The sequence below is a fragment of the Rhineura floridana genome, chromosome 19, assembly GCF_030035675.1.
Source record: "Rhineura floridana isolate rRhiFlo1 chromosome 19, rRhiFlo1.hap2, whole genome shotgun sequence".
In the NCBI taxonomy this organism is placed as follows: Eukaryota; Metazoa; Chordata; class Lepidosauria; order Squamata; family Rhineuridae; genus Rhineura; species Rhineura floridana.
In genome coordinates, this window is record NC_084498.1 from 2,781,430 (window position 1) to 2,808,168 (window position 26,739).

General features: G+C 46.6%; 1 protein-coding gene across 4 annotated transcripts in view; it reads left to right on the top strand.

Moving 5' to 3' along the window:
- The window catches only part of UBE3B (ubiquitin protein ligase E3B), a 37,353-nt gene that overhangs the window by 2,359 nt on the left and 8,255 nt on the right, over positions 1–26,739 (top strand). Inside the window, exons 2-23 of one of the 4 annotated variants that reach the window (XM_061602278.1) lie at positions 1,797–1,902; positions 2,911–3,278; positions 3,703–3,817; positions 5,370–5,429; positions 5,837–5,941; positions 6,031–6,127; positions 6,722–6,807; positions 8,124–8,206; positions 11,454–11,559; positions 12,746–12,866; positions 13,393–13,570; positions 14,550–14,719; positions 16,278–16,445; positions 18,968–19,139; positions 19,928–20,046; positions 21,179–21,293; positions 21,678–21,777; positions 22,784–22,903; positions 23,855–24,031; positions 24,144–24,254; positions 25,139–25,276; positions 26,208–26,273. In XM_061602278.1, coding sequence (XP_061458262.1) covers positions 3,118–3,278; positions 3,703–3,817; positions 5,370–5,429; positions 5,837–5,941; positions 6,031–6,127; positions 6,722–6,807; positions 8,124–8,206; positions 11,454–11,559; positions 12,746–12,866; positions 13,393–13,570; positions 14,550–14,719; positions 16,278–16,445; positions 18,968–19,139; positions 19,928–20,046; positions 21,179–21,293; positions 21,678–21,777; positions 22,784–22,903; positions 23,855–24,031; positions 24,144–24,254; positions 25,139–25,276; positions 26,208–26,273 — 2,568 coding nt within the window. In that variant the 5' untranslated portion in view covers positions 1,797–1,902; positions 2,911–3,117. Of the gene's footprint in view, positions 1–1,796; positions 1,903–2,910; positions 3,279–3,298; positions 3,389–3,702; positions 3,818–5,369; positions 5,430–5,836; positions 5,942–6,030; positions 6,128–6,721; positions 6,808–8,123; positions 8,207–11,453; positions 11,560–12,745; positions 12,867–13,392; positions 13,571–14,549; positions 14,720–16,277; positions 16,446–18,967; positions 19,140–19,927; positions 20,047–21,178; positions 21,294–21,677; positions 21,778–22,783; positions 22,904–23,854; positions 24,032–24,143; positions 24,255–25,138; positions 25,277–26,207; positions 26,274–26,739 lie in introns of those variants that run through there. The other 3 variants (XM_061602279.1, XM_061602280.1, XM_061602282.1) reach the window with 3 other exon arrangements.

Below are 26,739 nucleotides of genomic sequence, written 5' to 3' on the forward strand. Positions count from 1 at the left end.
AGTCTGCAGCCTTTTTTGTCTCTTTTGAGTGACTTTTGTGGGTGCCTTTTAACATGTGTGTTGATGTGAGTTGCCACTTTTCGGGTGGCAGACCCCTTTCTCTACAAATACCCTCTCCTCCCAGAGCCCTAACAACTCTCCTTTGCCATCAGATCACTGGTCCTAAGAGTGACCTAGGGATGATGCGCGTGTGAGAGGGAGCGAGTGTGACGTGTACAGCCTGCCTGTCAGGATTCCTTGCATTGATACTGTGGAAATGAATGTGAAATGGGGGAGGAAAATATTTGATTAGCATGCAGCTGGCACAGACTATATCCAGCTTTGTATTAAAACCTTTGTCTGGCAGCTAGAGATGACAAGGAATTTCATGCAGGTGAGTGAGTGGGCTGTCTGAGGAGGGAGGGGATGTGGGCTCAGTCCTTCTTTTGCACCCAGGATAACCCAGCTGGATGCCAGAGGCTTCTCCACACCCAGCATAGCAATGGATTGGGCTGACACAGGTGGAAAAGAGCCGCCTGTCCCTTCTGTGGCAACCCCTAGCAGGCTAGTAAAGATTTTTGCAGGCTAGTAACTTTTCTGGACTTATTTCTCTTCCCAATCTTTTCAGTCTTGATTCATTTGGAATCGCTGCCATTCCTTAGATCAAAAGCTGATACTATTTCCTGCACACAAACCTCTGCTGAAAGATTGTACACAAAAGGCTGGCTCAAGGATGCAGCAATAGCAGGTCCTGTGTAGTCCAGACTATGAAGGAAAGCCAAGAATGCTGGAGCTTTTGGTGGCAATGGGTAAGAATGGGAGAGCTGAACAGGCTGGAGAAGAGTTTTTGTCCTAGATCTGAGTTTTGGCTGCTGTTGTGATTAAACCTGCTCAGCCGTTTGATTCAGTGCTGCTTCAGTTGTGGACATACATGTCTGACTGTGGATCTCTCTGTATCGGTCCTCTGTGGTACTGGTTGGATTGATGGCCTGTGTTTTGAGAGTCCTAACATGTCTTGTTTATGAACCAGCAACCAATTCTAATCTTTTATCTAACCCAGAGAATGGGTTTGTTTGTCAGGTTTGTTGTACTGCAGCCCCAAAACCTACCAATGACAGTCCGGTGGAAAAGACAGATGATAATGAAAGAACTTCTCTGGACTTATTTGCAGGCTGCCTCTGAGAGCATTTGCAGCTGAGGAATTTGGTTTCAGTACCAGAACTGAACTCGGCTCACAGTCCTTTCCCATACAAGTCCACTCCTGGTTAACGCTCTTCATCTTGGCAGTCTAATTCAGGTGGAAAAAGTCGTCTTGATATTGTGGCTGTTAAACCATTAGGAGTCAGAAACCCTTGCCGATCAACTACAAGTCACCCAGAGATCTACCAGTAGATCCCAATCTATCTTCTGTCCATCCTTAATCTAACCCGCTCTTAAAACCTCCTGATGATGGCCAGACTCCACACTTTCCTTTCAGCATATTGTCCCATTGCTCCTACCCTTAGAAAACCTTCCATAAGTCAGGAGTCCATTTTCTCATGTGCTTCTCATCCGTAACATTCTTACCAGGGATTGATCATGCAACATATGTCCCCGATGCCAAGAATATGATTTGGCCTCCTTGAGTTGTGTTCCTGAGAACTTCCCATCCTCCTTCCTTATTGATGGATTGATTGCATTTATATCACGCCCCATAGCCGAAGCTCTCTGAGCGGTTTACAACAATTTAATTTAGTGTTTGCAGTATCTTTGTGTTGATGTGCAGCTTAGAAAAAAAGCAAATGCAACCTGAGAAATGTAACCTGATCTCATTGCAGCAACAAAAGAAGGCCTTTGTAGAGGTTGTAGTTCAGAACAAGTGTGAAATATGTTTATCTACAGTTGATTGCTGGATATTTCTGCTACAAAAAGCATATCCTCCAGGTGAGTTTGTCATACTCTTTATAAAACACACACACACAAACATCACAGAAGACTGGATTTTCCAGAGTAGAAATAAGATTGCATTAGAGCATGTGGTGTTGGAGGAGAGCTTTGGACTGTGAAAAAGACAAATAATTGGATGTTAGAACAAATTAAACCAGAACTATCACTAGAAGCTAAAATGATGAAACTGAGGTTATCATACTTTGGACACATCATGAGAAGACATGATTCACTAGAAAAGACAATAATGCTGCGAAAAACAGAAGGGAATAGAAAAAGAGGAAGGCCAAACAAGAGATGGATTGATTCCATAAAGGAAGCCACAGACCTGAACTTACAAGATCTGAACAGGGTGGTTCACGACAGATGCTCTTGGAGGTCACTGATTCATAGGGTCACCATAAGTCGTAATCGACTTGAAGGCACATCACAATAACAAGAGCATTGAGTACCATTGTAGTTCAGCCTTGTAAATGCCCTGCAATGTATAGTAGCCTGCCTGTATTAGTCATTTGCAGCTGAAAAGAACCAATTCCTTTCTGGTCTGCAAAATGTTTCCAACCTGGCTGCCTGGAGGTACTTCCCATTTGCCATAGGTGAGAACTTATTTACAAGTTTGCTGCAGCTTAAAAGAGCTGAATTATCCAGACCATGGGAGGAGCAAAGTGGACTAGCAGCGTCTTAGATGCATTCTGGAGTCCTGCTATCCAGAGTGCAAGCATTTAAGTGTTTGTCTAGTTTTCTGAATGCTGTGGGCTTGAACCTCATGCCAGATGGTGATCTGATGTGTTTGGTTTGAGAAAGGCTAAAGTAGATCCTTTTCATCTTGTATAGTTGAAAATGCGCAGCTCTCTGCTCAAAAGCTGACAATCTCAAGAAAAATATGAACAGGGAAGGTGGCAGCAGAGGGCAAAAGTTGCAGGATGCTAGATTGATTTTTCATCTAATTTCAGCATGGACAGACCCTTGGTTTGATTTAGCACAACTTTTCTTACATTCTTATAGAAAAAGTGAATTTTCACTGAAGCTGAAAAGGGGTACCAAAAATAAAGGATGTCTGTTCAATTACTAACCTGAAGATAAAAGGGATCTCTAGAGAACAGAAAAGGAACTCTATGTCCGACTGTGGTACCACAGGCCATGCAAATGGGCATGGCACAGCTTTTCCAGCTTGTCCTTTCCCCTTCCTTCTGTTGCTAGAGACTTTCCAAAATGTTTAGCGCAGCCCAGTCATCCAAGGCCCAGTTCCTTGACAAAGCGCGCCAGGCCCGAGAGGAGCGCAGGGAGCTGAAGGAGCGTGAGCGAGCCGCCGTGCAGACTCAAGCCCTCGTCCGGAGGTTTCTGTGCCGCTGTCGGCTGCAGCGCGAAATCAGGTGTGTGAATTTGGCATGTGTACACTGGCCAGTGGCTGTGGTCAGTGCTGGCTCCAGGGACCCCTCACTTGGATCCTCTCCTGCTGGATGTTTTGGATCCTCTGAGCAAGGTGAGAATGGCATTGCTGTCGGGGTTGCATTGGCGGGCCCTTTGCCCATCTTGGGGCCCTGGCAGATCCCTGAACTTTCCACCTGGTGAAGCAAAGCAGGGATCTTAAACTGGCCATTGTGTGTGGACATCTCTGCTGCCCAAGCCTGCCCTGAGCCCATCTGCAACTCCTCTGGCTGCCTCCCTCCAAAGGAAACAACCTGGGCAGTATTGCCAACTTCCAGGGGGCAGAAGAATCTGCCTCACCTCCACCCACCACCCCTTCCCAAATTACATTGTAAATTTTCTTTGGACTGTTTCCTTCCTGCTCCCCAGGAGAGAAGTGGACGTCTTTTTGGATGTCAACACGCCTGGGAAGAAGACAGCCCTTTCCATCTTCAAAACATCCCGCAAGCTGCTCTTTGTCTTCAGGTGCCAAGATGACAAAGAGGTATGGCTGCTTTGCTGAAGGGCAGGGGGTCTCTGCCTGCCCTTGTTGTGGAACATTCATTCATTCACTCATTCATTCTATTTGTATGCCGCTTTCCCACACAAATGTACCCAAAGTGGCTCACAACACAAAAGAAAAAAAATGCCTATCAATATAACATTACCATCACAGTCCGACGACTATTAAAACACAGTATAACAATCCAAACAAAGAATTCATTTTGATAACATAAATGTTATAACATTTAAAATACAGTATAAAATGCACTGTCGATGCTTGGCATGGGGGTGCAGGAAGAATCCAGCTGGCTGTTCCAGGCAAGGGCTCTTGGGATGAAGAATGGAACGTGGGAAGCTTAGGCAAAAACTACTGGAATAAGTAGGCTCTGGCTATTTCCAGGCTTTCCCAAGTGCCCTAAAGGACCTTGAGCAACTATCCCCAAAGTCTCTGGGAGAACTGTTGTGTGCTTCAGGAAATACCCTGAGCCCAGAAACAACCATCCGCAGAAAAAAGTGCTGCTGGCCCTCTGTATGAGTCCCTGCCAATTGGGATGGGGACGCTGTGGTCCCCCAGACAGTCATGGTCTGCCAAGCGGCACAGGCAGGGCAGTGGTGTTCGCCTCGCTTTCCAACACTGAGCGCTGCTGGTTATTGAGAGGGGGACGGGGGAGGCTCAGGGATCGCAGCACCATGCAGGCGCATCGGCAGAGCCAGTCCAATGCTCCTGTTGCTGTGTACACCTCAAGCCCCCTGCACTTTACCTCTCCCTCTCGGTAAAGAAAGAAAGGAAGCCAGGTGAGCAATGCCACACTGCCACCTGTGACTGCCTCCAAAGGCTGCTGGACTGCAGCTCCCATAATTCCTGACCATTATTTATTTATTTATTTATTTTATTAGATTTTTATACCGCCCGACTAGCATTGGCTCTCTGGGCAGTGTACAACAAAATATAAAAATACAAAAACATCTCAAAATCTCATAATAAAATACAGCATAAACATATGTAAAAACAAGAAATCAGAAACAATTACAACAAAATTTAAAACTAAAACAAGTTACATATTAAAACGCCATAGCAAAGAGGAAGGTCTTAACCTGGCGCCGAAAGGACAACAATGTCGGCGCCATATGCACCTCTTTGGGGAGACTGTTCCACAATTCCACATTAGCCATGCTGGCTGGGCTGGTGAGACCTGGGAGTCCAGCAACATCTGGAAGGCAACCAGTTCCCCATCCCTGCTGTAGAGAGAGGCTGCTGTTTGCCTCTGTGAAGGAGTTACTGCCCTGGACTTTCCAGTCTGGAAGCATCCCCAGGTCAGTAAATGCATGACCCTCATGTCCTGCTCGGGGGCTTCTCAGAGGAATCTGGGTTGGCCATTGTAGGAACAGGTTGGCAGAATAGACAGGCCTTTGGCCTAATCCAGCCGCAGGGCTCCTCTTACGATCGGCTGTAAGATGGAGGGGATTTATGGCAAGTTTGGAAACTCCTACCCTGCAGGAACACTTGAATCGAGGCAACAAAATGATACTGACTTCCCCGCATTTCATTACAGAGATTTGAAAAGTTGTGTCGTTGCATACTCAACAGTATGGATGCTGAGAATGACCCAAAGGTGAGCTCAGATCAGTTTTCATAGGATGGGCATAAAGCAGATGACATTTTGTAAAATTTACTAATATTCCCAAGAGCAGGTGAATAATTTTTTTAATTTCATGAAGACGTGCTTAAGCTCTGCATGCCATTGTTTCCTGAGAAACTTGAATATTCATGGTTGTTCTGTAACAACCAGTCAGGGTCACAGGCTTCACTGCCACAAGTGTGTGACACAGTATATATTTATTTATTGTATTTATATACTGCCCCATAGCTGAAGCTCTCTGGGCAGTTTATGTATCCTGCAATGCTGAATTACGGAGTGGTACTGTTTTGCCCTGCATTTTCTCAGCACAGTGACTGAGCGGCGGCCTGTCCCTCCTTTCCAGTAGTTGTTGCTGTCTTCTCCTGTCTGTTGGCCCACAGGTGTGGTACGTGTCTCTCGCGCTTTCGAAGGAGCTCACACTGATGTGGATCAAGCAGGTCAAGGATGTGCTGTGGTTTTGCTGTGAGTTTCTGAAGCGGCTTAAGGTACCGACTGGCTCCTTTTTCCATTTTGTGTGCTTTCCTTGTTCTGTGACTTCGCTACAGTCTCCTGTTTCTCACGGCTCTTTTTCCAGCCGGACATATTGCAAGATTCTAAGCTGGTGAATTTACACCTCACAATGCTGGTGACGTTTACGGACACCTCCTCATGGAAAATACTGAGGGGAAAAGGTACGTGTGTGAGGTTCCATTCTTCTGGGGCCCTTTTTGCTAGCCCAAATGTCAAAGCATTCTTCTTTTTTATATTTGCTTTGGAAACTTGCCAGTTTCTCAAATGTGAGCAATGGATGGTTGCTTATCTCCTTGCCCACAATGGGCAGCTCCTCTGAGCCTGTTCCTTGTACAAAGTATGTAGGACGCAGCCAAAAAGAGATGGCCTAATAAATTTAAACTATCACCATCTTAGGGAGGGGTTAAATTTATTAGCTCAGCTACCACTATTTTACTCTTCAGTCTACAAACACAGCAGTCTTTATGCTAGGCTTGGATTATTTATCATCTATGGTTTTTAAAACCATTTTTTAAAAAAGGATCTTCAAATGTCCATCAGTATAGAAATACTGTGTGCTTAAAATTGATGCTGGGTATGTTTCTTCAGCTGCTAAAAAATTAGTCAAAATAACTTCCGTGGCCTTTAAGGTTGTAGTCAAATGTCCAGTTAACTGCGACTGGTAAGGCCAGCTGCTGTTTTGGAAATGAGTTTGTCCCATAAAGTGTATGATTTAGCTGTGACTGTCAGCTGTGTCTTCTTTGTCTCTTTTGCAGGAGAAGCTCTGCGGCCTGCCATGAACCACATCTGTGCAAATATCATGGGGCATCTGAATCAAAAGGGATTTTATTCTGTGCTTCAGGTTTGTTTGTGCTTGGCTTTAGGTCGTAGCTGGTTTTGTGTGAAACCATTTGGTTTACTTTAAAAAAAAACTCTCCTCAGTTTGTGGTAGCTAGTTGTTAAAAAAAAAAGGAATTCCTGTTTGCTGCTTCTGTATTTGCTGTTTTGAGCCAGTTTCTTCAGCGGATTCTCTTTTTCCTCTTATTAAATAAGAATAATGTTTTGTGAGGTAATGAGGGACTGCTGAAAGATTTCTCCCTCAGTTCTGGGATCTCAGAGTAATGGCTGCATAGCCGTCTCTGGCAACAGTTCTTGCCTGGGCTGAGAGAGGAGAACTTAGCCAAAACTGCAGGGTTGAGCCAAAGTTTTAACCGGAATTTCCCATCCCATGTTGACACTGTCTGCAGCAGTGCTCTGTGTAGGCTTTGAAATAGATGCTGCTCATTGGTAGAGCATAGCAATGGTTAGTAGCCTTTGTGGGCTGATTTGGAAGGCTGCTCCATAAAGGACCTTTCCTGAGAAAACACCCAGTGAAACAGCCCAGTACACATCTAAGGGTGGTATTCAACACCAGTCAAACTTGGAGTAGACCCATTGAAGTTAATTGGCATGACTAACTTAGGTTCATTAATTTCAGTGGGTATATTCTGAGTAAGACTTAGTTGAATACAACCTTAGTGGTCATTCTTCTGTTTGAATCTTAATCTGGTTGGTGGCCATGATGCACTTTATCATCTTTCTAGATTTATTGTCGCTGCTGCTGCTGCCGCCGTTGTTATCATTATCATTATCATCATCCCACTGTTCCTCCAAGAAGGAGCCCAGGGCAACAAACAAAAACACTAAAAACATCTTCAAAACATCTTAAAAACAAAACATATTTAAATATAAATCTTTAAAACATCTTTTGTTTAAAAAATCTAGAAACAATTGCAACACAAATGCAGACTGGGATAAGGTCTCTAATTAAAAGGCTTGTTAATAGTTTGTCTCCAGACAGAGCGAGCGTGAATGCCATGCAGGGCTGGTCTGCATGATATGTTTTTATTAGTGATATTAAGAGTTAGAGAACTGTCATCTTCAGGGGCCTGTTAAGGAGACTGATGCTATGACTGTCAAAGAATAGACTCTGAGCGGGGTTTTCTTTCAGTTGTCTATAATACACATACCTCGATGTTGAATCTTGGTCTGAACCTTCTCTAATGGCTGGAGCTTTTGGGGGGTTTGGGGAGGAGGCTCAATGACACCTAACCCTGGTAATTTACAAGGGAAGCTCTTCTCTCTCATCCTTTGTCATTCCTGACTGTTCTTGCAGGCTTATCCATTCTCCTGTTTCAGATTTTGCTGACAAACGGCTTGGCCAGGTCCAGACCTTCCCTCTCCAAAGGCACTTTAACTGCGGTCTTTTCTCTTGCATTGCGGTAAGATCAATAGCTGAAGTTATTAATCTTCAGGAAAGCAGTTTTTAAGAAATGCATGATTAGGTTTATATCTTCCCCATTGCATCGCTCTGGACTTACGAGTGAGCGGTTGATTTATCATTGCCTTTGAGTTTTTTTGTTTCAGCAGACAGGGAGGCATCCGTCCATTCATCCGCATAGCAATTGTATTGGGGAAATTGCTGCTTTCCCCATTTTAACAAACACTTGAGTAACTTGCCAGGACAGGAGTAACTTGCTGAGCAGGGAACTAGGCCCAAGGTCAACGTGTTGTCCTTTGCAACATGCCAGCAGTCTGGAGTTCAAAGTTCTATTCAGAAAATACGTTGCAAGAGAAAACCTGAACATTTGAGTCATTTGAAGAGCCTGGCTGAAGCTGGATTGAGCCATTGGGGGCCCTTCGTCACACATCCTGTTTCCTGCCATGGCCCAACCAGCTGCCTCTTCTGGGAAGCCCACAAGCAGGCCACGATTCTTAGCCGGGCATTGTTGACTATTCCATTGAGCCAGGGGTGCAGCTGGGGCTGGACCGTGGGGCTGTGGTTGAGGCCCTGCTCCCAGCCCAGGGGCACCCCAAATGACCACCCAGAGAGCAGCAGATAAGGTGGGATGTGGCATACAGGCCTTGCATCATAACCTGTGCCAACTTGGAAATAGGTCCACCAGGGCTGATGCCACAGGGCTGGTACCCCAGGTCACCACAGCATCTTTCCTTTCTTCATTTATTTTTAAACATTTTTTTAAGTTCTCAGGGTCCTCAGTTTCTATAGAGACCTTCATATCATGAGTATTTTTCCCCCCAAAATAGCCAAGTTGCATAATTTTTATACCAAAGGTCCAAGTTTTGTGCAGTCTACCACTTCTGAGCTTTGGAAAATCTCGCGGTTGTTAGCATCCATGTCAAAAATTCTGTCAAGTAAAAGTTCACCATCTGCCTGCCCCAAAAATTCAAAAACCTAAGATGTGGGGTCTCAGTGATTGTACAGTCAAAGACACGTGAGATTTCCAAATAAATTATATTCCAAAAGTTTTGTATAGGTGAGCACTGAGCTTTCCTTAACCAAAATAATATGCATGGCTGTCTAAAGTGCCCCCCCCAGTGCAAAATCAGTACGTCTGTGGTCTAAAGCTACCCACTGTCCCAGTGCATCGAGCTAACCACTGACCCCAAGATCACTTTCTAGGTTAATCGGTCACTTTCCACTTCCAACCACATCAGTTATTTGTCACTCATCATCAGTTTATTTGTACGTCACTTTTCCACAGTTGTGCTCAAAGTGGCTCACAGCACACCAAATGAACAAAAATAAATATAATTATTTAAAAAAAGTTAAGAATAATTAAAAATAACCATAATGTCAAAAAGAGAAAGATTTCATACAACATTATATAAAACAATACAAATAAGCTAACTGAATTTAACAGCTAATTCAACCAGAGAGAAAATAACTTCCAACAGAAATAAAATGCCAGTATACAAAATTGGGGGTGGGGGTGGGAGTCACTCCTCCCAAGTATCACCACAGTTAGCTTGTGTTTAGAAAGCATTTTTTGGCCCGGTCTGCAGCACGTGGCATTCTCTTTGCATCCGCTTGTCCACTTTGTAGAGATTCTTCTGGGGCTCTTCACAGGCTGCTCTGAATACTGCCATTCATGAAGAATTTGATGATGTCTGCAAACACTTTTGTTTTTGTTTATAAGAATATTTATGAACTGCTAAGTCTTTAAAAAATCATTAAAATATTATAAAACCATAAAATATAGAACAAACGACCAACACTGAATCAGATACTTGGTCATCTCTCTGCTCGTTCCTAACTTCAGATCATTTATGCACCAAGGAATATAGCACTAGCATTTTTGTGAAGGGAAGCAGTTGCCAATGAATTGTAGAATTACTGGTTGGCACTGAAGAGAATCTTCAGTGGCTTTCAAATGTCCTGCTCTGGGAAGTTTTTCCTCTCCAAGCTTGTTTGTCGTAAATGTTGCAGAGGATTTTGGGGAACAGTCTGAGGTTCTGCTCTTGGTTTCTATGCAGCTCTCATCAGGCCTGTTGCGTTTCACAGTCGCTCTGTGCAAATGGAGAATACATCCCAGAATCTACCTCATATATCATGAGAGAGGATGAGTGAGGATGGGCAGGCAGTCGTTCAGAAAAGCTGGTCTGCGTTTACTGACCTTTCTTTGTTGACTAAATTTATATAGCTGCCCTATAACATAAGTTCCCCTGGGCAGCTTGCAAAGCAAATGCAATTAAAATACAATATAAAACAATTAAAAACTAGTAAAGACTGAAAACACAAAGTTTAAATAAAATAGGACCAGACCATAAAAGGTATGTTTTTTCAAATGCCTGGGTGAACAAGAAGGCCTTCACCTGGTGCTGGAAAGACCACAAAGATGGTGCCAGGTGAGCTCCCTGGGGAAGCTGTTCTGTAACCTCTAGTGCCACTACTGAAAAGGCCTTCTCCCTGAGGGTTACTTCCCTCACTTTGGTTGGTTGGAGCACTTAGAGCATGTAACTGAAGATGTTCTGAAGCTTTGAGTAGATGTGGGAGAAGGCAGAATCTTTTGGGTAACCTGCTCTCAAGCCTTTAGGGCTTTTATGTTTAAAACCAGCACTTTGAACTGGACCTGGAAACTGACTGGGAGGCACTGCAGGCAACGAAACAGTGGTGTGATACGGTCAAAGTGTTCATTCTTGTGGTCTTATTCTGGAGCAACTGCAGTTTCTAAACCGTTTTTAAAAGATAACCCCACATACAAGAAATTGCAGTGAATGGGAGGTTACCAGAGCATGGGTGATTGTAGCCAAGCTATCGCCATCCATGTAAGATTGCAGCTGGCTGCTCTTGTAGGTTCTTTGAAAAGCAGTGTAAATCCCCCCCTTTTTTAGCCTCACAACAACCTTGTGAGGTAGGTTAGGCAGAGAGAGAGAGAGAAGCCCAAAGTCACTTAGTAAGCTTTATAGCTGAGCAGGGAGTTGAATCTGGGTCAGTTTGCACACCCTTCCTCAGTCTAGCCACTCCAGAGGTGCTCTCTTAGGGTCCCGATAAGCTTTCAAGAAACCCCAGCATTCCCTGGAAGGCAGCTTGAGAGTCACCATTCTGCTTGCTAAGACAGTGCTTTCTTGACTGCCGGAAGAGCTGTTCTTATTTATGTGTGCAGAAAACACGTGCTTCAGAACGCTTTTCTTCTCTCCTTCCTTAGAGTATTTTTCTCTCCCCAGCCCTGTGGTTGCGGCTCAGTTTTCCGACAATCTCTTGCGATCCTTTTTGATCCACATCATGTCAGTGCCTGCCATAGTGACCCACCTCACTACTCTTACGCCTGAGGTAGGTGATCCCTCCAGCGTGTTTTAAATTGTTTTAAATTTTTTAATTGTGTTTTAAATTGTTTTTAAAAGATGTGTTTTTAAATTTGTATATTTGTTTTAATGTTTTTAGTTACTGTAAACCGCCCAGAGAGCTTCGGCTATGGGGCGGTATATCAGTACAATAAATAAATAAATAAATAAACAGCACAAGCTAAAGACAGGCCGGGGGCGGGGGGGCATTTGTTTTGCTCTGCTAAGACCTTCTAGCAATGGTGCTGTGCCAGAGGGCGAAGAGGTGGCCAGTTTTGGCAGAGGGCTGGTAGGCTATTAGAAGGGGATTCATGGGCCGAAATTGGATTCATGGGCCAAAATTGGCCCACAGGTTCACCATCCTTAACTTACGTTATCTCTGACATTTGTGCAAAGCCCCTATAAGCAGGGCTGTGGAGTCGGTATGCCAAACCTTTGACTCCGACTCCTCTATTTTTCTACTGTCCAACTTCACCTCCACCCAAAATTGCTTCTGACTCTGACTCCGACTCCACAGCCCTGGAAAGGGCTGTAAATGTCTTTAAATTGGACGCTCTCGTAGGAGCATTTTTATCGCTGCCTGAATATGTGCTGATCTTGGCATCTCAGCATTTGTCTTCATCTGGGTCCTGTGTCATACACTGACACACAAAATGTTTTCCATCTTGAGTTATGGTGAAATGCTCAACTACAGCTGACTTCATGGGAAGCTTCTTTGACATTGTGAATTTATATTTAAAAAAATTTGTCAATCAAAATTTATTTTGATGCCGGAATTGGTGTCGGTACATTTCTACCGACTCCACCCAAAATTGCTTCTGACTCCACGACTCCGACTCCACAGCCCTGCCTGTAAGGCGGGGCCAATATTATTATCTTGTTTTGATGGAGGTGCCAAGTATGATAGAACACTGTTGGGGCTAGCATTGGTGGAAACATGGGTGTTTGTACCCTGCTGTGCAGAGGAGATAGCTCTTGGTTTTGCATCTTCCTAATCTGGGCAGTAGTAAAACTAGCTGAGTGCATTATCATACTGCTTTCCTGGCTGAATCAAGCAGATTTTGTGAACTTTAATCCTAAAATGCTTTGGGAAGCGAGTTCAATTGGAAAGCAAGGTGCAAGTAAATTTAAATAACCCAAATTGGGAAGCCATAAAAACTCCATCTTCCTTTCAGCGCCTGGCAGTGATAGAATCTCAGGACCTCCTGCGCAAATTTATATTGTTCTTGAGCCATGAAGAGCACTGCAGAGATGTCTGCACATGTTTAGAAGGAAGCCACACACTCTGCCTTCTGGGTAAGCATCACCCCAAAACTGAGATCGCTATTTCCTGTTCCAGTTTGGAAAAAGGGCGGGTTATACAGGCTTGATAGGATCATGCCTTGCTTCTCTAGCATTAACTCAAGGCTGTGGTGCCACCTGAAATGTGACAGTGCAACTAGTTCCTAGCCCTTCTAGCTGTGCAATCTATGGTGAAATAATCAAAAGCCAGAGGTGTGTCTCCGTAGGAACTGCCAGGGGCAGCGGGCGCTTGGCATAGCTTGAAGCATAAGATGCAAGCATGCAAAGTAGTTTAGAAATTGCAGAATCAATTATATGGGCTAAGAGAGACCAGAGGGACTGGCAACAAACTGTTCCCTCTCCAGGATTCCAGCCGCTTACTTCCTCCTCCTCCCCTAGCGCCCAAAACCAGTTAACCAGCACTCCAGGGTCCCTGAGCCTGCCCAGCCCTCATTGGGCTCTTTGGGGGAGTGTCCCCACCCCTTAAGGCTCCCCTCCTTGCTGCCCTCATTCACATGCTGCTGCCGTTACTGTTTCCCAGGCAACCTTGTCTACTTAGGGTCCCTGAGCGACAAAGTGCTGGAAGAGGAGACGGTGCCCTTTGTGAGCGTGCTTGTCCAGATGCTCTCTTACTGCCAGAAGTACGTCTCCCAGAAGAAGTCCAACCTCACACACTGGCACCCTGTTCTCGGCTGGTTCTCCCAGCCGGTGGATTATGGGTAAGTGTCACTGTAGACGTGATGGAAAGATCATTGCTGGCTGGGTGGGGACGTGCCTTGTCTGCAGGAGGTCTTAGGCTTGATTCCGTCCATCTCCGTTTAAATAGTGTTTTACGTGCATGTGCCTGTTCTGTTGATGTAGGTAATGTTCAGTCTTCACTATGTGGGGCTATTGGTGGGAAGACAGAAGATAGCATTGTGTTTAGACCCTCTCCATTTGGGACCGTCTAATATTGATGGTATTGCATTGCTTTCCTGGCTTATGATAAGCTAATTCTGTTGCAAGATGGGGATATGGCTGAGCCCTTGCTTAACATATATGTAGCCATTTTAAAATGTCTGTCAGTGTGGGGTAGGATACAAGCCCTTCCCCAAAGAGAAATCCTGCACATTTGGTGGTTCATGCCATTGCCACGAGGTGGAGCTATTGTACTGTGCTTTAAAGGCATGACTGGCTAACCTGCTGCCCTCCAGGTGTCTGTGGGGCAGAACTGCCATCCTCTCTGGCCATTGGGAGCTGGAGTCCAGCAACATCTGGAGGGCCATGTGCTCCTTGGTCCTGCCTTAAGTCATGCCGGGTGAAACGTGACATCAAGCCCTTCTGAGGATCTGTCCTGTTTAAACCAAAGTCTGCTGCGGCACACTCTGCCAAGCAGGGGGATCCCATACCGCTCTGCACATGTCTGTTTAAGTTTTTAAAAACCAAATCCACTTTTCTACTCCAAGCTTGGTACTGTCTCTCAGCTCAGTGAAAATTCTACGTTCTTTCCTATTTTCACATGAAACAGTTGGTTTCTTTCCTCCTGCACATTTTTATTTATTTATTTATTTATTTTCATTTCTAGACCGCCCATAGCTAATAGCTCTCTGGGCGGTGTACAAAAAAAAAAAACCTTAAATGCTGCTGCTTGTCCCTGGTTCCTCCCTCGGTGTTGTGCCTTGTGTGCCTTCTTCACCCAGTCTGCCTCCTTTCTTCTAGCTTGAACGAATCCATGCCCCTGCTCACGAAACAGCTGCAGCACGTTTGGGGGGTCCACCTGATCCGCATCCTCTTCAGCGATGTCCTCAGCAAGAAGCTCCAGGAGAGCCAAGAGGCGACTCGGCCGTTGGCACCAGCTACCTCCCCGCAGAACAGCCTGCCCGTGAAGAGTCAGTAGCTACCGACCCCAGCAGCCCTCTCGGGCGCTGATCCTCTTGTTCTGGAGAAAGTGGTTTTTTTTTAATTGCACTTTTAAATTTTTCATTTTGCAGCTCCAATGGTTTGAATGTGGGGAGGCCTAGAACTTCCCCTTGTTATCCTTGGGCAAGCCACAGATCCTTCTGTAGGCCTTCCCCTCTGGTGTACATGACTAGCAGGATGCCCCCCCCCCCGTTGGGTGTGAAGAGCCGCTGTGTTTTTTGTGCACACCTCTCGCACAACTTGCTGGAGGATCCCTGTCAGCGACAGCCGGGCCTCACTTTTTGGGGACAAGACTGTGCCCTCAATGCAACAGTTAGCGCAGAAATATTTCCCTTCCTGCCGCCAGTTGCATATTTCAGATGCAAGCATGACTTTGTTTTTTATTTTATTTTACATAGTTGCATCCCTCCCTTCAACCAAGCAATTCCTAGGGGTGATTCAGAGCAATTTTTTTTAAAAAGGCAATCAAAGAAAAAGAGAATAAATGTCTGGCATAAAACAAATGGGAAAAAACCCTCATTTTAAAAGCATCAGGTTAAAAAAAACCTTTGGAACTCACAAAGCCTGGTGAAAAAGAAAAAGAAAGACATGCAAGGGAAGTGCCAGGTAAGCCTCTCTAGGCATAGACCCTGTGAGCTTCAGAAAGTTTGAAGCTCTAGATGGAAATAGGTCCATGATGGTGATATTTAGATTTGAGGAGGAGGTTAAAGACATTTGTGGGATAGTATGTTGTTCGCCTCCCCCAACCTTTGCCCACCAGATGTTGGACACCAGCTCCCATCACCCCAGCCATCATAGCTCTGATGGTCAGGAATAGGTCAGGGGTAGGCAGAAGGAGATCTCAGGGTGATTTTTCAGTAGGTCAGCAACAGTTTCAAATTTCCAACTGTTTAACAACCGTGGCAAAAAGACATTTGCCCCCATGCTCCGGTTATGCTATTAAGCGTGGATCAAAGTAGCACAAGTGTTGGTTTGTACTTGTATTTGCAGATTGTCCCATGGCTCTGCCTATTGAGTCACCATTTTGCCTTTGGCTCCATCCTCCATCCAGTCACTGCCATGAATGGATCTTGGGGTTCTAGTAATTAAAAAACAAACAAACCAGATCCTACAGGCCTTCAGGGTGTCCTTGTCCAGCGGGTATGATGTGTTTGACCATTGTGGGTCTTACCAGCATGAACATTGCTTTGAGAACTGCGAGTGGTCAGACAAATCTGCAAAGTGGGTGGGCTATTAGGGCTGGGTTGTTGCAAGCAAACGTTACAGGCAACTTCCCTGTTCCAAGCTCTTCTGTGTCTTGCTTCTGTGTTTAAATGGGCGGCGGGGAAACAGTCTCCTTATCCGCAGAGCTCAGGCCTTAAGTGGGGAAGAGGAGAGCAGAGCAAAGCTTAAAGCCAGAAGATCAATTGCAAACAGAAGGAAGTGGAGCTCAATGCTCCCATTGGAATGGGAAGGTCCTCTTAAATGTGGTTCCGCTGGGTGATTCTTCTGGGCTCCTTCTAACTGTAACTCTTCGTTTCCCACCAGACCTTTTCAAGCGCGCTTTCCAGAAATCTGCGTCTGTCCGCAACATCCTGAAGCCTGTTGGGGGTAAGAGAGTGGATTCGGTGGAGGTGCAGAAAGTCTGCAATATCTGTGTCCTGTATCAGATGGCGCTCACTACTCTGACACAGATCCGGCTGCAGATTCTCACAGGTGGGTTTTGAGGGGGTTGGATGGGATGAGGAACCTGGCCGAAGTACGCACCGGGGGAGTTTCGGGTGCCCGAGGGAGGGGGCTCTGATGTGAAACTGTCCTTGCAATTAAGGCCGTCTTGGCTTTGGTAAGACTAGCTTTCCCCGACTTGGTGCCCTCCAGATGTTTTGGAGCGCAATCCCCATCAGCAACTGTCAGCACAGCATATTTATTCTTTCTGTTTACTTTGTTATTTACTTTAATAAAGTATTTATCAACTACACTTTCATAAAAGTACGTCAAGGCGGCTTACAACCTGCAAAAACATCATAAAATTAGAAACCAGTAAAAACATCATTTAAAAACAATAGTAAAAGCATCAACAAATACTGCGTTGGTTGGAAGGGAAAAAAAAGAATGTTAAAAGGCCTGTCTAAAAAGTTCGGTTCCAAAGAGACGGCTGAAAGAGAGAAGCCTCTATTGGTAGGGAGCTCCACAGGGCAGGGCCTGCCACACTAAAGGCTCAGTCTCTGGTGGAGGCCAAGTCGGGTGTGGGGAATCAGTAAGAGTGCTCCATCAGAAGATCTCACTAATGTCTTTTTGCCATAGTTGACCTTTGTTTTTCTTGTCTTTTTAATGTTTTTTAACTTGTTTATTTATCTATTAGATTTTTATCCCACCCTTCCTCCCAGTAGTAAGTTTGTTGTAAACTACTGTGATGTTTTCAGTGAAATAGTGGTATACAAATATATTTATAAATACAGTAAATAAATGTAAACACAGGCAGTCCTTAAATATAAACTGGGGCCCAAGTTGTGTAGGGCTTTGCGAATTAACACCAGTACCTTGAGCCTGGCCTGGGAGCAAACTGGCAGCCAGTGCAGCCCATCCAGCAGTGGGGATAATGTGTTGCCGGTTCCCTTCCCCTGTGGGCAGTCTGGCTGCTCCATTCTGCACTAGTTAGATCTTTCAGACCAGGTACGAGGGCAGCCTCACATAAAGCTTGTGACAGTAATCTCGCCTTGATGGTGGGGGTTGATGGCAGTAAGGCTGGGATGGGGCTGATGGGTATTGCGCTCCAAAACATTTGGGGGGTGCCAGGATTGGGGAGGCTGGTGAAGGTCATAGGTGGTGGGACGAACGTCCCTCTCCCCAGCTCACACTTCACCTCCTCTTTACATTAAAACAAGGCTCCAACCCTAAGGATGCTTACTTGAGCCCTAACGTACCAAAATCAATCCAATACGGAATATGTTCAGGATGGTAGCGTTGTGAAATATACAGTCCTCTCTCTTTCACATATCTGGTGTGGAACAAATCCTGCTCTCCCTCCCAATATTTTTTCTGGTACTGTCCTTGGTTAGGGCAAATTCTGGAAGAGTAGAAAACTGTATAGTTTCGTGGGCTTAAGGCCTTAAGTGGGGAAGAGGAAACCAGAGCTCATGAACCAGAGCTTTCATGGGCAGCAGCTGGAACTGCCGGAACAGGTAGAGTCACGGAGTGATAGGGAAGGCACTGAAGTCCTGCCTTCTGCCCTACTAGACAGCCTGCTTCCTTCCCTCTCCCCACATCTTCCTCCTTACTGTTGGATTTTCTGGGAGCCTTGAGGACTAGAAGCTTGTGTTGTGTGTTGTTTTGGGAAAAGAGAGCTGAGATTCTTGGCTTGCAGGCTTCTGTGCCCAAAACTAATTTCTGAGTTTTCATGGGGCATCTAGATAATATGTATATACCCACACACCACACTTGGGAGAAACTGTAAAGTCTTACCTTAATCTCAACCTGTAAACTGTAATGTCTTGTCTTAATCTCAGCCCTTATATTTGTGGACTGATCTATCTCCCGAACCCACCTCATACTTCTGAGAAAGGAGGCTCGATCCCCTCTCTGTATTTTTATGTTTAGCCATTGAAGGCTTTTCATTGATCTTCTGTGAAAACTTGCTTCCTCTTAGAGCACATCTTTCCAGTCAATAGCATTTCATCATTTTCTTTCTTGAAGTATTAGCCCTCCAGAATATAAATTTTAAGCTAGGATGCTGTTGTTTGTCTGCTGACCTTGCACTGATTGGGTTTTCTTTTCTTTTTTCCCCCTTCTGAGAAGTCTAGGAACATGAATAAATAATAATAATAAATTGTTACTGTTATTGTTATTGTTAATTTCCCACCCTTCCTCCCAGCAGGAGCCCAGGGCAGCAAACAAAAGGACTAAAAACATTAAAACAACATAAAAACAAAGTTTAAAACACATTAAAGCAAAACATCTACAAAAACTTTAAAAAGGTATCAAAACATCTTCTAAGATTAAAAACATTTTAATAAAGAAAGTTTAAGAACATATTAAAAAGCAATTCCAACACAGATGCAGACTGGGATAGTTCTCAATTTAAAAGGCTTGTTGAAAGAGGAAAGTCTTCATCTTGTGCCAGGATCCAACTGTTATTGTTACAGAGCAGAAAGTAAGAGGAGATTTGGGGTGGGCACTGGTTTGACCTCCTGGGACCTGGCTGTCTCTTGTATCACTGTTTGGCCTTTTTCCCCTCCTAGGCCTGACCTACTTGGATGACCTGCTGCCCAAGCTGTGGGCCTTCATCTGTGAGCTGGGCCCCCAGGGGGGCTTAAAACTCTTCCTGGAGTGCTTGAATAATGACACGGAGGAGTCCAAGCGGTTGCTGGCCATGCTGATGCTTTTCTGCGACTGTTCCCGGCATCTCATCACGTAGGTTGCTTGCCATGTGATGGTGGGACTTGATGGCAGCAAGGCTCTCGGTTGGGATCCCTGCAGATCTCCCTGAGGAAGTGAAAGCCGAGGATAGCTTTGGGAGTGCTTTGTTTCAGTGGGCTTCTTGAGAAGCTGAGGAGGTCAGAAACAGTGGAGGAGTGCTCCCCGAGTGACTGCTGCCCCTCTGCTGTGTTGATCTTCCCTTGCAATGTGCAGCTGCAAGAGAGCTCCGGGTGTGTCCTAGGAGACGCGCTCGGTTCATGCGAAGACCCATTAGTTTGAGCAACACCCTGTGTGAAGGGAGTGCACCATCTTGAGCATGCCTGGAATCTTCTAGAGTGTATGGGAGTCCAACAGGAGAACTCACAGGGCCTCTTTCCTCAACACGAATCAGAAAGGCTTCCCTGGGTATAGATGACTTTGGGAATGGGTGACTTACTGCAAAGCTGGCTATGCCAAAGTGCAATGTTTTTAGTCTAGAACTGGAGTCCTTGCTCACTTGTTGGGGGAATTGTTTGTCCGCCCTCTGTGTTCTGCTTGTGGTGTGGCACTCTCATCTTGCAGGGACCAGCCCTGTGTTGACGATAGCTTTTGCCCTGGTCAGCGTGCCAGTATTTGAGGAAAGTGTCGGTTAGGGGACCAGGAGAGAGGAGGATGCCTTGGTTCAGAGGGCTGATGTGCTCACAGTGGAGACTGGGCTGCCATTTATCACATAGGGACCTGGGCAGTGTGGTGTCTGACAAAGGAAAACTGCCCCTTTTCTGTTCTCTCCCTCCTCCTCCTAGAATTCTTGACGACATTGAAGTCTACGAAGAGCAGATCTCGTTCAAACTAGAAGAGCTCATCACTATCTCGTCTTTCCTGAATTCCTTCGTGTTTAAGATGATCTGGGATGGAATTGTGGGTAAGTTATTTTAGTGCTAGTCAGGAGGGTTTTGTTTGCTGGGGGGTAGAGTTCCCCTGTAGAGCAGGGGTGAGAACTTGTGGCTCTTTTGTTGTGACTGGACTGCAGTTCCCATCACTGTCATCATCCCTGCCCATTGGCCAACGACATCTGGAGGGTCACAGGTTCCCCATCCCTGTAGCAGAGTTCGCCACTCTGGGTAGCTTTATTCTGACTACTTCTTCTTGTTGCTATTATTATTAAATTTATATCCCATCCTTCTTCCCAGAAGGAATCCAGGGCGGCAAACGAAAATACTAAAAACGTTCTAAAACATCTTAAGAGCAGACTTTAAAATATATTGCAACAAAACATCTTTAAAAACTTCAAAAACATCTTAAAAAGCAATTCCAGCATAGATGCAGACTGCGATAAGGTCTTTACCTGAAAGGCTTTTTGAAAAATGAAGGTCTTCAGTAAGCGCCAAAAGGATAATAGAGATGATATTTAAGGGGGAGGGGATTCCAAAGGGACGGTGCCACTGCACTAAAGGTCTGTTTCCTATGTTGTATGGAACGGACCTCCTGATAAGATGGTATTTGCAGGACACCCTCACCTGCAGAGCGCAATGATTGATATAAGTGGTAAGATGGTCTTTCAGGTATCCTGTATAGGGCTTTGTACACCAAAACCAGCACTTTGAACTTGGCCCGGTAGCAAATGGGCAGCCAGTGCAATTCTTTCAGCTGCGGGGTGACATGTTGGTGATACCCTGCCCCAGTGAGCAGTCTCACTGCCGCATTTTGCACCAGCTGCAGCTTCCAGACCAACCTCAGGAGCAGCCCCACGTAAAGTGTATTACAGTAATCCAGCCTGGAGGTTACCAGTGCATGGACAACAGTGGTCAGGCTATCCCTGTCCAGAAACGGCCGCAGCTGTCTTACCAGCTGAAGCTAGTAAAGGGCACTTCGAGGCACTGAGGTCACCTGGGCCTCTAGCGACAAAGATGGATCCAGGAGCACCCCCAGACTACAGACCTGTTCTTTCAGAGGAAGTACAACCCCATCCAAAGCAGGCAACTGACCAATTATCCGAACTCGGGAACCACCAACCTACATGGGGCGTGTTTTTTTTCTCTCTCTCTTTGTCACAGAGAGTGCTAAAGGGGAAACTCTGGAGCTGTTCCATTCGGTCCATGGTTGGCTGATGGTCTTATACGAACGAGACTGCCGTCGGCGTTTTGCTCCAGATGACCACTGGCTGCGCAAGTAAGCATCTGCTCTCTAGCACAGGGGCCCTTCAGATGGGCTGCTCCCAGGGTTTATTCTCCAAACGGAGTAGTCCAGATTCATCCAAGTTAATGCAGTTGGGGCTTTCTAAATTCTTTTTGCCCTTGCAACAATTTTTCAAGGTTACTCTTTTGCTTCCCATTTTTTAAAACACGTTTGGAACTGAGACCAAGAGCCAGTGGCTTGATCAAGGCAAGCAAGTGCGTCCTTGGCAGAGATAGGACCGGACTCTGCCCATCTCTGTGCCACCCTGAGTGTTGGTCTGCTGCAGTCACTGGGTCTGCTAGAAGCTATTTTGTGGAGCCCACTTCACAACTGACTTGCCCTGTTTCTTTTATCCTTTTTCCCCCTTCCTTTTTTTAGGGACCTTAAAGCAAGTTTGCTGTTCCAGGAGCTTGATAAAGACCGGAAGCGAGCTCAGCTGGTCCTACAGTATATTCCCCACGTCATCCCCCACAAAAACGTGAGTGGAAGCGAAGTTGGGGGCCCAGAAGGAAGTATATTGCTAAATGGGGGAATAATCCACTGAGAGACAGGTGACATTCCAATATTACTCAGACAAACTTAAAATTAAGATGTGAGTCAGGCTTAGCCCCCTCCTGGCAAATGTTCTTTTTTGAATTCCATGCATGCTCATTCCGTTTGCTTGCTCCCAGGGCCTGTGCCAGGCATGACTGGGCCCTTGGGGACCAGCCTGCCCCAGCCACATGGCTCCTGCCTGTTCCACATGCCTCGCTCCAGTCTTTGTGGCTGCGCATGCAGCCGTCAACCAAGATGGCGGTGGAAGCTTCTCTAAGGGGCTATTGCCCCTGCCACCATCTTGGTTGATGGCACACATGCGCTGTATGCTACGTGTGTGCACATGCCTGCCATTAACCAAGATGGCGGTAGGGGCATCAGCCCCTTTTAAAGAAGCTTCCTCTGCAATCTTGGTTGATGGGAGCCTTGCGCACGCAGCAGCAAAGACAGGAGAGAGGTAGAAGAGCAAGTGAACGGGTGGGCCGCCTGGAAGCTCCCTCTTGCGATCCGCGGCAGGGGAGCGCTACTCTGCCACCCTAATGAGGGGCCCCTCTGGGCCTCAGGGGCCCTCAGCCAGGGCCCGACCTGGCCGCCCTTTGGCACCAGCCCGGCCTGCTGTGCTCCTAACACATCATTGCAAACTGCCTTTTGAAGAATGGCCGTAGCTCAGTGGTAGAGCCGCTGCTTTGCACACAGAAGGTTGCAGGCTCGATCCCTGGCACCTCCAGATCATGGTGGGAGAGACTCCCTGTTTGACATCCTGGACAGCCACTGCCAGTCAGTGTGAACAGCTGGCCTGGCCAATGGTCAGGGATGAGGGGACTTGTAATCTAACAAGCATGTGGAGGGCCGCTAGTTCCCATCTGGAAAGCCCCCGGTTGAGGACTGCTGACCTAGAGCTTAGATGTCATCGTGTTTTTAAAAGGTGCGTTTTCTTGGAAAATTTTCAGAGGGTTCTTCTCTTCAGGAACATGGTAACAAAAGAGAAGGAGAAACTCGGCCTGGTGGAGACCAGCTCTGCATCGCCTCATGTCACACACATCACCATCCGTCGGTCACGCATGCTGGAGGTGAGCGAGCAGAAGGACAGTGCAAGGAAAATCAGCGTCCTTTTTTGGGGACAGCGTTTCTGTGATGCCTGTGATACCTGAGTTCAGGCTGCCCAGGTCTAAGCTCCTGGGGGAAGGAGCAAAGTAAAAATGTAATTAAGAATAATACCCAACTCCGTGGCGCAGAGTGGTGAGCGGCGGTAACGCAGCCGAAGCTCTGCTCACGGCCAGAGTTCGATTCCAACGGAAGGAGGAAGTCGAATCTCCGGTAAAAGGGGTCGAGGTCCACTCAGCCTTCCATCCATCCGTGGTCGGTAAAATGAGTACCTGGCATATGCTGGGGGGTAAAGAAAGGCCGGGGACGGAACTGGCAATCCCACCCCATATATACGGTCGGCCTAATAAACGTTGCAAGACGTCACCCTAAGAGTCGGAAACAACTCACACTAGAAGTGCGGGGACACCTTGACCTTTTTTAATAGGCCTTAATAGGCCTCTCTTGCAAATCACAAACGCTACTGGCCCATAAAAGAACTCCTGCTAGCCCAGCTGCCCTACGCTAGTCCTCCCTGGCATGGGCCTGAGGAAGCTGCCTGAGGCCAGGTCAGGCCATTGGCCCATGTAGGCCGGTATTTCCTGCACTGACCGGCAGCCGCTCTCTCCGGGCTCTCAGTCAGAGCAGGACCTCTCCCACCCCGGCTGCCTCGTCCTCCTTAAGCCAGAGGTGCTGGGGACTGGACCTGGGGCCTTCTGCATGCCAAGCAAGGGCGCTGCCACAACTGTGGCCCCTCCTCCACGCTCTGCCTATCATAGATCCATGGCATCCATCCTAACTCACAGCAGGTTTTCATGGGGAGGCCGTTTTGAAGCCTGTAACAGGGACACGGCTCCAACGGTACAGTGTGTAATAACGTGCCGTTTCTCCACCCCACTTCCTGGCCTTGTGGCACTTGCAACCCCTCACCTACCCAGGATGGGTATGAACAGTTGCGGCAGCTTTCCCAGAATGCCATGAAGGGGGTCATCAGGGTGAAGTTCGTGAACGACCTGGGAGTGGATGAAGCTGGCATTGACCAAGATGGCGTCTTCAAGGAGTTCCTCGAGGAGATCATCAAGAAAGTCTTCGATCCTGCGCTCAACCTCTTTAAGGTACCAGCCCCTTGGGTCAGAAACCTGTCCTGGTTGTCAGTCATGCAGCCCCAGCTGACCGCCCAGGCAGTGATGGGCTCACCTTGGCCTCTCTCGTCTCCATTCTGTGTAGACCACCAGCGGCGATGAGAGGCTGTACCCGTCCCCGACATCCTACATCCACGAGAACTACCTCCAGCTCTTTGAGTTTGTTGGGAAGATGCTTGGAAAAGCTGTTTACGAGGTAGGATAAACGTAACTGTTCAGGAGCCTTCCTGGACAACTGCACGTCATGTGCTTTAATGACAACCCAGTGGTGGTAGTTTGGTTCTTGTGGGAGATTTCAGGCATCCTTCCTAAGGAAGCGTTGTCGTTGCTATTGTTCAGCTGCTTTTTTTCACGGAAAGTGACCGAAAGCAACTTACAAAAAGACACAGACATGAAACCCAAGTATAAAAAAATCCACAACGAAATGAAAACCTAAAAGCAAATTCACAATATATGTAAAAAGGGAGGTTAACACAACCTGCCCCACTAAAAGATTTAGAAAAAGAGGCCACAAATATACCTAATACCCTTCCAATTAAGGCTGAAAGCCTGGGTGAAAAAATGTGTTTTCCTGGTGCCTAAAAATTGATAACGATGCAGCAGGTGTGCCTCCCTGGGGAGAGCATTCCACAAACATTCAGAAGGCCTGTTCTTGTGTTGCCACCCTCCATGTCCCCCACAGAGAAGGGCTCCGATGATGAATGCAGAGTCTGGATTGGTTCATGGGGGAGAGGTGGTCCTTGAGGGATTGGGGTCCTGAGCTGCATACGGCTTTATAGATCAAAACCAGAGCTTTGAATTGAGCCCAGAAACTAATTGGTAGCTAATGCAGTCGTGCCAGAATTGGTGTTATATGCTTGGACGGTCTTGTTCCAGTCAGCAATCTCTCCACTGAATTCCGCACCAGCTGCAGTTTCCGAACCATCTTCAAAGGCTGCAGTAAACTAGCCCAGAGGATACCAGCACAGAACAGAAGTTAGGGGATATTGGCCCCCCAATGTTCAGACTCAAATCGCTTTGCGGCTGGTGGTGACAGATTGCAACCTCTCCCTAAACTATCTCCCCAATTCCATTTCCCAGGGGATTGTCGTGGATGTTCCTTTTGCATCTTTCTTCCTCAGCCAGTTGTTGGGGCATCACCACAGCATCTTCTACAGCTCCGTGGATGAACTTCCCTCGCTGGATTCAGAGTTCTATAAAAACCTAACCTCCATCAAGGTCTGCTTGCAATCCATTTGCCGTTCTCTTGGTTCCTTACTTAGCTGGCACCGTTTCCTGATGTCCTTGTCTGTCGTCATCTTCTTGTAATGAAACCCGGCACAATGGAATTTTTGCTAGCAAGGGATTATGCAAGCCCATTGCTGTAAACGCAGGTCCTATAACCGAGTGAGACTTCTGGGATTGCGTTCCTGCTGCTTCTGAACTGGGTCAAACATTTGGCATTAATCACAGGGAGCCCAAAGTAGCTGCTAAGCCAGCAGCCTCCCAGGCCGTGTCTCATGGTGCGGCCATATGTCGTAAGCACACTTTAAGTGATGTGTCAATATAATATGAAGTGAAACATTCTGCATCTAGAGAAGGCTGGAATTCATCCTTTTGCTTTCAGAAACCAGACAGGTTTCTAGACCCTGTGGATGTACAGATTGGGTGTTAATAGTGTGTGGGTGATGCCTGCCACAATGCCAGAAGTTAGAGGAATTACATAGGAACATGGGGAGCTGCCTTATATTGGGTCAGACTATTGGTCCATCTAGCTCAGTACTGCCTACACCAACCGGCAGCGGCTCTCCAGGGCTTCAGGTAGGAGTCTTTCCTGGAGATGCCGCCATCAGGGATGGAACCGGGGACCTTCTGCACGCAAAGCAGGTGCTCTCTCCACTGAGCCATGGCCCCTCCCTGCTGAATAAGCGTTCCTTGTGATGGCTGGGCTCCTGCATAGACCCTCATCGCATATGGCATTACATATGAATATATTCAGCCGAAATCAATTTTTATGCAGGCAGCAGAACGTGACTTTCCTTGGGTGCCAGATTCTGAGCGGGTGCTGGCTCGAAAAGTGCGTGCAGCCCAGCCAGTTGGGGTGGAAATGTTCTTGCAAAGCAGAGCTGAGCAGCCTCAGCCATGGAACCTCCTCTTCTTCCTTCCTTAGCGCTATGACGGCGATATCAGTGACTTGGGCCTGACGCTCTCCTATGATGAAGATGTGATGGGCCAGGTAGGACACTCTTCTCCTCTCTGTCTTATGTTTTGCCCCATACTTTGTTCCACCAAGCCCCGTAGGGAGCAATACCCCTTTTGGGGGTCCTGAGTCCAGCTCTCTGTGTCAAATGTTTCGTGAACAAAACACGTTTAGGGCTGGCACTTTGTCTTTTTACACAAGTTGTCTTTGCTCACTACCTCTTAAGCGGTAGCCCTTCATTTTTTAAAAAATTGAAATGGTTTGAATCTTCCCACCCCCAATTCAATCACACACACACAAAGTATGAGTTTCATGTGAACACATACAAGCCTTTCCCCAGGGGGCCTGTCTGCCACCACCACCCTTCTCCCCAGATAAGTGCCTGGGATTTGAGGTGGAGGCTCTGTGTCCCAGTACCCTTCTTTCTAGAAGGTATGACACCCCCACCCCCAGCAATTCTCTCAAAAGGTTAGCCGCCGACCTGAACACCCTATTGAACATT